General features: G+C 52.3%; 1 protein-coding gene across 1 annotated transcript in view; it reads left to right on the top strand.

The window, feature by feature from the left end:
- Nucleotides 1–6,172: 6,172 nt before the first annotated feature.
- SUMF1 (sulfatase modifying factor 1) overlaps nucleotides 6,173–9,212 on the top strand; it is a 74,221-nt gene continuing 71,181 nt past the window's right edge. The window contains exon 1 of the mRNA XM_062200349.1: nucleotides 6,173–6,454. Within this exon, the coding sequence (XP_062056333.1) occupies nucleotides 6,173–6,454 (282 nt within the window). The remainder of the gene's footprint in view (nucleotides 6,455–9,212) is intronic.

Below are 9,212 nucleotides of genomic sequence, written 5' to 3'. Positions count from 1 at the left end.
GGGACTGGGCTGAAGCTGTGAAGCCAGCAGAATAATAAAGATAGACAACAACAAGAGGGTTGGGAAAGCAAGATAAGTGGAAGGGAAAGAGTGAATGTGCAGGGAGGCGGTGAGTGGACGAGGAGAGCCCCAGAGTGAAGGCTGCTGGGATCCCTGGAGCTGCTGCAGCTTCTGGTCCAGCCCAGGACGCCCCTCCTGTGCAGTCTGATTCCTGGCCTTCTGGCAGTTCCAGGTCTCTGTCTCCTTATGCACGTTTGCTGTTTGCATGGTCTTTGTTGTGTGTGCTTGTGCGTGTGCATGTGTGATTGTGTATGTGTGTGCATCCATGTGCGTGAAAGAGTATGTGGGTACATGAATGTGTATGTGTGTGTTTCCAGGGAGGGAGAGAAGTCCAAAAGCATTTGGACAAAAAACCAAGAAACAAACAAAAATACCACGTTCTCTGACGTAACTCTCTCTCTCTCTCATTGGCCACAGTGCACATTAGCAAAACTTCTGTCAAGAGCTTAACTCAACGGGCTTCCCAGGCAGGGGATTTCTCCTTGCGACAGTGAAGAGAGGCTAATCAAAGAACCATGCAGCCAACAAAAAGCGACTTTTGAGCAGTCATTTTGGGTGTGAAGTAAATTGACAATAGCAATCATCATAACTGATGATTCTCGAGCCAATCTTCGGCACCATGTGTTTCATGTTTTAAGTTTTTTAACGTCAGTTTCACAAGGCCAAGAATTCTTCAGTGCTTGGCTACCAGGAGACAGCTGTCGAATGAATTACAGAGGATCTTGAAGAACCCTTGGGGGATGTGTCCACTGCGGGCCCTGCTGGCTGTGAAGATGCAAAGCCATACCCCAAATGACTCAGAGCAAGACACTGTCAGGCAGCAAGCTTCCACCCAGAAAAGACCATGACCTCCAGGTTGGTCTTACCCATGTCTCGAAGCCCAGCTGTTCAAGGTTGACGTCCACACTTAAATCTTTTCATAGCCTGCAAGGTTTTACTCGTTGGATGATGCTTTCATTTAACAAATGTTGACTTAGCACTTAAACATACCCAGTGTTGTTGCAGGCACGTAAGTTATAGAAATGCAAACTGAAGATGCTATACATGCCCCCGAGGAGAAAGAGAACAAACAGAATAACTTCAGGTAATGGCAGGTGCTATGAAGACCATAAAAGAGGTGATATAAGACAGCAGGGTGGGGAAGGGAAGGGTCTCCTCATGTTTGGGAATTGGGGGGGCTTCTCCGAGAAGGTAATGTGTGTGCTGGCACCTGAAGGGCAAGAAAGAGCCAGCCACAAGCAGAGCAGAGCAGCACAGGTGGAAGGCACGGCAAGAGCAAAGGCCTGGGGTAGGTTCATGCTTGATAAGTTCTGTGTGGCAAGGAGCACACGTGGCTGGGACATGGGGTGCGAGGCACAGGTTGGTGGAAGTGGAGGTCAGAACAGCAGGTGGCAGTTGGATGGCAGAAGCCCTCCTTGGCCAACGTGGCAGCTGGAGGTGTGTGCCTGAGACAGAACTTGCCCCTGGTGTGCAGTTAACCGATGGCCTCCAGCAGCAGCCCTCTGGGAGTGGCCAGTGTTGCAACTCAGGGCTGGTGCTGTGGCGCAGTGGGCTAAGCCTCCACCTGCAGTGCTGGAATCCCATATGGGCACCAGTTTAAGTCCCAGCTGCTCCTCTTCTGGTCCAGCTCTCTGCTATGGCCTGGGAAAGCAATAGAGGATGGTCCAAGTGCTTAGGCCCTTGCACCCATGTGGGAGACCCAGAAGAAGCTCCTGGCTTCAGATCGGCTCAGCTCTGGCCATTGTGGCCATTTGGGGAGTGAACCAGCAGATGGAAGACCTTTCTCTCTCTCTTCCTCTGTCTGTAATTCTACCTCTCAAATAAATAAATAAAACATTAAAAAAAAAGGCCATAACCAGAGTAGAATCTGAGCACAGCTAAAGACTCACAGCGCTGAGACAGCAGGGTGTTTCATTTTGGTGGAGAGGCAAGAATCTGCTGTGTTGCAGAGAAACAGGAGCTGGTGGCGAAGCCAAAGGGCAGCCCCTCAGAAGTGGATACACAGAGTTGCCATGTGACCTGGCCATCCTACTCCTAGTGGCTGCTGGGGAGAAATGGAAGCCCAAGTCCACACAAGATGCCCACACAAATGACCACGGCAACACTTTTCATAAAAGCCAGAACTGGAACCAAATGTCCATCATCAGCTCAGAGTGGAGCAAGTGGTTGCAGTGTGCCTTTCCTGCTTCAGGTCCACAGGCCCAGCCCGCACTACCATCTGGGAGCTGGCAAGCAGTGGGCGCACGTTCCCGCACAGCGTACAGGTGGTGGCCGGGGGCACAGACGCATATTCTGTGCTGTTAGGAAGGACCATGGAGGAGGAGGCAGGATGTGGATTCAGCCTATGATGTCTATGTGACACAGGGTTCCCAGGAAGAACAATCTATGGGTTCTGGAAATAAGAGGTGGAAGGAGCGGCCCCACTTATTCCCACTCGCACTGGCCCTGTGGGGACACGGTTCCCCATCCTTGCAACTCTGGGCTCTGCGGAGTTGGTGATCCTGATCCCCAAGGAGGGACTCTCTTTCTGTAGGCCCAGCAAGGGTCCCCCTGAACCATGGGCCACAGTTGCCTCAGAGGGCTAATTCCCTTTGTTCAAGGACCAGCAGGCAGGAAGAGGTGCACCTGGTTTGGTGGGGAAAGAACCCCGTTCAGCAGGAAGTGCGTGAGTCCCGCCAACATAGGGCCGTGGCTTGGACATGCCCGCTGGCAGGGTGAATGCCGCCTCTGCAGCCTTCTGCCCTCCCTGCCTTTCACTCCCCCTTGCTCACTCCGCCGTGGCCACGCTGGCCGCCTTGTTGATGACTGAATGCACAAAGCACACACAGGACCACGGTTGTCCAGTTCCATGGGACGGAAGGTGTAAGGAAGATGGGAAAACACAAGAGGATCTCACAGGAGACGTGGAGGGTGGGGGAAATCCTGTAACACTGTGCTAATTTGTGCAGAGCTGACTGCTGCCTTGCACTTCTCCCTTGAACTTGTGGCACGGGCTTTCTCACCTAGCATGTGTCTTCAGTGTTTTCCACTTACTAAGGAGAGTGACTGAGAAAGAAGTGTACGGGAATTAGAGAGAATGATCACCACGGAGACCCCAGAGAGTTCCACATTTGATAAAGATTGCTAATAATGGCAAACTTTCCCCAAGATACGCTGAATGCCAGGTGTAAGGCTAAGCCTTTTCCATATTTATCTCATTTAACTCTCATAATACTGTTAAGGAGACTTTATGATCCGCGTTCCACTCAGGAAGAAACATAGGATCAGAAAGGAGAAATAATTTTCCCAAGTGCCACCTCTTGTAAGTGGGACTTTATTTTTTATTAAAAGATTTTATTTATTTGTTTGAGAGGTAGAGTTGCAGAGAGAGAGAGAGAGAAGGAGAGACAGAGAGAGAGGTCTTCCATCCTCTGGTTCAATCCCCAGATGGCCGCAAAGGCCGGAGCTGGGCCAATCTGAGGTGAGGAGCCAGGAGCTTCTTCCGAGTCTCCAACATGGGTGCAGGGCCCAAGCACTTGGGTCACCTTCTACTGCTTTCCCAGGCCATAGCAGAAAGCTGCATTGGAAGAGGAGCAGCCGGGATTAGACCCAGTTCCCATATGGGAAGCTGGTGCCATAGGCGGAGGCTTAACCTACTACGTCTCAACGTGGGCCCTAAGTGGTCCACTTTAAAGGCAACTGAGTCTGCAACTTACATCATTTGGAAAACAATTTGCTTTCCTTTAAAAGAAATAGGTAATGATTTCTGCATTCAATTTATCCATTAATTCAGTGCCTGTTCTTCCTGAGTTCTTTCTCTGCCTGGATTTTGCCAAGATATTGGCAGGGTCCTTAGCTTTATGGAGTTTGTAGTCCAATGGTTTGGCACGATGGTGACCCCAAGACTTCAGGCCCCTGAAGTGCCATCAGCACAGCAGCTGCTGAGACTGATCTTTTGGAAGAAATGGACAAAGGGGGCCCATGCTGCGGCTCAACAGGCTAATCCTCCATCTGTGGCGCCGGCATCCCAGGTTCTAGTCCCGGTTGGGGCACTGGATTCTGTCCCTGTTGCTTCTCTTCCAAGTGCAGCTCTCTGCTGTGGCCCAGGAGGGCAGTGGAGGATGGCCCAAGTGCTTGGGAGCCTGTACCCTCTTGGGAGACCAGAAAGAAGCACCTGGATCCTGGCTTCGGATTGGCGCAGCGCAGCGGCCGTAGTGGCCATTTAGGGGGTAAACCAACAGAAGGAAGACCTTTCTCTCTGTCTCTCTCTCTCACTGTCTAACTCTGCCTGTCAAAAAAAAAAAAAAAAAAAAAAAAAAAAAAGAAATGGACAAAGGGTATCTCTGATATCTCTGTCCTAGATCCTGGGATATATATTGTGCTTCGCCTTTGTTAAGGCACTGACTTTTTAGCCTCATCGATTCTGAAATGAGCGTACAGATTGACCATCCCCTATGCTTGGGACCAGAGCTGTGTCAGGTTTTGGATTTTCAATATTTGTGTATGCATAATGGCATAACTTGGGAATGGGACCCAAGTATAAGCTGGCAATTTGTTTACATGTCACATGCACCTTATACATATTGTCCAGAAGTAATTCCACACGAGGTTTTAAGGCACCTTGCGTTCTGAGTGTGATTGTCACATGAGGTCAGGTGTGGAATTTTCCACTTGTGGTGTCATGCCCAGGGCCCAAAAAGTTTCATATTTTGGTTTAGGGATGTCCATCCTGTACTAAAAATAGATTTCTTGTCAACTGGTTGCAATTTCAAGTTGAAAACACGTGTGAAAATGCTTGGAAAACTGTAAGATACAACAAAGAGGAAAGAACTTTGTTTTATGCTAAAAAAAATTCAAACATATATTGAGCAAATAGTAAACTAAACCCCAAATATTCACCAGCCAGCTATACCACTTGTCAGCTCACGGTCGATCAGATTTAATCCGTAGCCATTCTTTCCCACCATCACCTGTTTCTGGGTAGCAAATCCTTGGTGGTCTATTTTTTTTAAATCCCTATGTATGTCAATATATATACTTCAAAGAAAATGGTCCTGTTTAAACACGTAGTCAGAAATGCCATCACCTCTACCACCTGAAAGCAGAATTTACAGTCCTTCCTTTCTGTTGTCAAATATCCAGTTTGATGATGTGGTCCGGCTCCCCACTACCTCAGGGCTGTCGCCTCGTTCCCCGGGTGACCTCAGAGCTGTGGCCTGGATCCGATCCCCTGATGACCTCAGAGCTGTGGCCTCCCTCCTCCGACTACCTCAGAGCTGTGGCCTCCCTCCTCTGACTACCTCAGAGCTGTCGTCTTGCTCCCTCATGACCTAAGAGCTGTCACCTCCCTCCTCTGACTACCTCAGAGCTGTAACCTCCCTCCTCTGACTACCTCAGAGCTGTTATCTCGCTTCCCTGACTACCTCAGAGCTGTGGCCTCCCTCCTCTGACTACCTCAGAGCTGTGACCTCCCTCCTCTGACTACCTCAGAGCTGTCATCTCGCTTCCCTGATGACCTCAGAGCTGTGGCCGGGATCACCTGATGACCTCAGAGCTGTGACCTCCCTCCTCTGACTACCTCAGAGCTGTGGCCTCCCTCCTCTGACTACCTCAGAGCTGTCGTCTTGCTCCCTCATGACCTCAGAGCTGTCACCTCCCTCCCCTGACTACCTCAGAGCTGTGGCCTCCCTCCTCTGACTACCTCAGAGCTGTGGCCTCCCTCTGACTACCTCGGAGCTGTCGTCTTGCTCCCTCATTACCTCAGAGCTGCCCCGACGACCTCGGAGCTGCGGACACACCCTTGCACTGCACCTGCCTGCTACACGGGTTTCCACCTACACGCTGCCCCTCACCCCGCGCTCCGTGACCGCGTACCCAGGGTTCCAGTGAGGAGAAAGTGAGTTTCCATGGAGCCCATCAGCGCTGCCCGCGGGCACTCAGCCAATGCTCCTTGGACTCGACTCTCATTTTTCAACCTAGCAATCAGAAAGGGGCGCCTCGGGTTGTGCAGTTCGTCGTGCTCTCGTAGCGTTCGGAAGGCAGCACAGCCACTTCCGCGTCCCGCGCCCGGGTCGGCCCCTTTAAGGAGGGCAGGACCACGTGGCCCAGCAGGTCACATGGTCCGTGGGACAACATGGCTGCGCCCGCGGTGGGGTTGGCTCGTGGGTTCCCGGTCGGGCTCGGTCGCGGTCGCGTTCGCGTTCTCCTGCTGCCGCTGCTCTCGCTGCTCTGCGGGGCGGCGGGGAGCGAGGAGGCCGGGGCCGGGGCGGGCACGGCGACCCTCGCGGGCTCGTGCGGTTGCGGCGCGCCGCAGCGGTCCGGGGCCCACGGCAGCGCGGCGGCCGCGCACCCGTACTCGCGGGAGGCGAACGCCCCGGGCCCTGTCCCTGGAGAGCGGACGCTGGCGCCCACCAAGGTGCTCCCTGGGTTCCTCGGAGGGGGTGGGGGTGCTCGGGGCCGGCCCGGGCGGGGCGCGGCGCTGGCAGGAAGGCAGGTGAAGGTCTCCCGCCCTTGGAGACGTGCACCTGCGGGTCCGGTCTGACCGGGAGCCGCTGCTCCGCGCCCCGCACCGGAAGACGGGCTGGGCCTCGGGCTCTGCGCGCTTCTGCACTTTGAGGTTCCTGTTCCTCCCTTCTTCTTTCTCGCTCCTACTTCCTCCTCCCTCCGCGCTGCTCTCTGGACGGAGACCTCCCTGCCGCTCCTGAGCTGTGGAGAAGTGAGGACCCTGGAGGCGCCATCTCCAGCCTCCCCACTTCTCTGTGGCCTGCGGCGGACTCCGCCCCTTGAGGGCCAGGCCAGGTGCTGTCATCTGCTGTCCTTAGCGCTTTACCGCACAGGCGGGACAAGCTGACAGTCATGGTCACTGCTGTATGTGCCTTTCACGTAGCGGGGTGTGTTAGGGTCTGGCTTATATGCACGGTAACACTCTGCCAGGGACATGGGCCTGGCGGGTTTGTGCCGACAGGTTGTGGGGCAGGAACCCGGGCTTCCCACTGCGGAGCGAGTGCTCCTTTCTGTACGCCTAGTGCATCTTGCTCCTTTCCATCCCACCTTTCTTTGCTCTCGGTTTACTCTGACCCAAGTCCAGAACCCAGGGGAGCAATACCCGCCCCCCACGCCTTACCTGAATGCCTCCCCTTCTCCCCTCCGTGTTTGCACCGGCTGCCTCTGTAATGTGTGTTCTTTCTGACCCCACACTTGCTAAAGGTGCTTGTCTGTGTGATTTAGTATCTCAGCTGCAGAGTCAAGGCGGGCGGTACCTGAACTCCTTGTTTCTCCATCCTGCATGGTTCTTGGCCTTTTCATTTTCTCCTGTTACTCCTCGGAGGGCACTCTGCACCCTGTTGTGTGGTGAGGCGACTTAATCGCTGTTTCAGTGAATATTGGCCATACTTTATTTTAATTTCTCTCTAACTTGTGTGGTTACTGATGATCATTCTCTCTTTCAAAGGAGAAGGGCCTGTGTCTGTTTGTCTACTCTGTAGATAACAGGGCAGCTGTCTTAACTGTATATATGAGGGTATTTAAAAACATTCATGAGAAAATGGAATAAAAAGATAAGTTTATTTTAGTGCCAAAAGTATTTGAAACCATGCATAGTGTGGAAAAAACCATGCTTGGATTTCAAAATTTTTTTTTTTTTTTTTTGACAGGCAGAGTGGACAGTGAGAGAGAGAGAGAGACAGAGAGAAAGGTCTTCCTTTGCCGTTGGTTCACCCTCTAATGGCTGCCGCGGTAGCGCGCTGCGGCCGGCGCACCGCGCTGTTCCGATGGCAGGAGCCAGGTGCTTCTCCTGGTCTCCCATGGGGTGCAGAGCCCAAACACTTGGGCCATCCTCCACTGCACTCCCTGGCCACAGCAGAGAGCTGGCCTGGAAGAGGGGCAACCGGGACAGGATCGGTGCCCCGACCGGGACTAGAACCCGGTGTGCTGGCGCCGCAAGGCGGAGGATTAGCCTGTTGAGCCACGGCTCCAGCCGGATTTCAAAAGTTTTTGCCACCAAAATAAACTATCTCTTATTTCTATTTTCCATGACTATTTGAAGCACACTTTCATACATTTTGTGTCTCAAAAATCTGCCCAGAGCCTTCTGGGCAGTACTGAATAGTCTTCATTTTTAAACTCTCTATCTTTCTATAGGCTCCTGAGGAGGATGTGGGTACAAGCCTGTCTTGGATTACATTTATAAAATGCTGTTGTTCATCTCTGTCGAGTGGTTTTGTGTTCTGACTGGATGCCGTGCGGGTCATCTGTGACCAGCTTTTGTGTTCACTTCCGGTGATGTCTGGAGGTGTCCCAGAGCATTGTGAAGTTTATGGCTGATGAGGAGGTAGCTCACAAGCCCTCAGGAACTACTTCAAAAAAGGTTTATTTATTTAATTTATTTGAAAGGCAGAGTTACAGAGGGAGAGAGACATAGATATCTTTCATTTGCTGTTTCCAAATGGCAGCCAGGCCTGGGCTAGGCTAGAGCCAAGAGCCAGGAACTTCATCTGGGTCTCCCAGGTGAGTGGCAGGGCCCAAGCTCTTGGCCCATCATCTGCTGCCTTCCCAGTTGCATTAGCAGGGAGCTGGATCAGAAGCAGAGCTTCTGGGGCTTGAACCGGCACTCAAGTATGGAATGCTGGTGTTACGGAAGCAGCTTAACCTGCACCAGAGCGCTGGCACCCCCCTCCAGGACTGTTAACCTGCTGGTTGAGCCCTTGTTACCAAGGTGAGAGACTTCAGGGGACACAGCTTTTCATCGCTGTTTTCCTTGGTTTCAAATATTTTAGTTCGTATGCAGACGACCTTGGTCTAATTCTGACAAACCATTCTAAATTCAAGGAAACCAAGACTTCTAGGGACGTAAACGGTAGTAGATCTACTCCCCCTCTTTCTGTTTATTTATTTTTAGATTTACTTACCTATTTGAAAGGCAGAGTTGCACAGAGAGGGAGAGAGGAGCCAGAGAAAGAGAGAGATCTTCCATACTCTGATTTGCTTCCCAAAAGGCTGGAATGGGCTGGGATAGGCTGAAGTCAGGATCTAGGATCTTCATCTGGGTTTCCCGTGTGGGTGGCAGGGGCCCAAACACGTGGGCTATTTTTTTCTGTTGCTTTTCCCAGGCTGTTAACGGGGAGCTGGATCAGAAGTGTAGCAGCCCAGACACCAACCAGTGCCCCTGTGAGATG

The sequence above is a fragment of the Lepus europaeus genome, chromosome 9 (assembly GCF_033115175.1).
Source record: "Lepus europaeus isolate LE1 chromosome 9, mLepTim1.pri, whole genome shotgun sequence".
NCBI classification, from domain to species: domain Eukaryota; kingdom Metazoa; phylum Chordata; class Mammalia; order Lagomorpha; family Leporidae; genus Lepus; species Lepus europaeus.
This window is presented reverse-complemented; position numbering and strand designations above follow the sequence as displayed.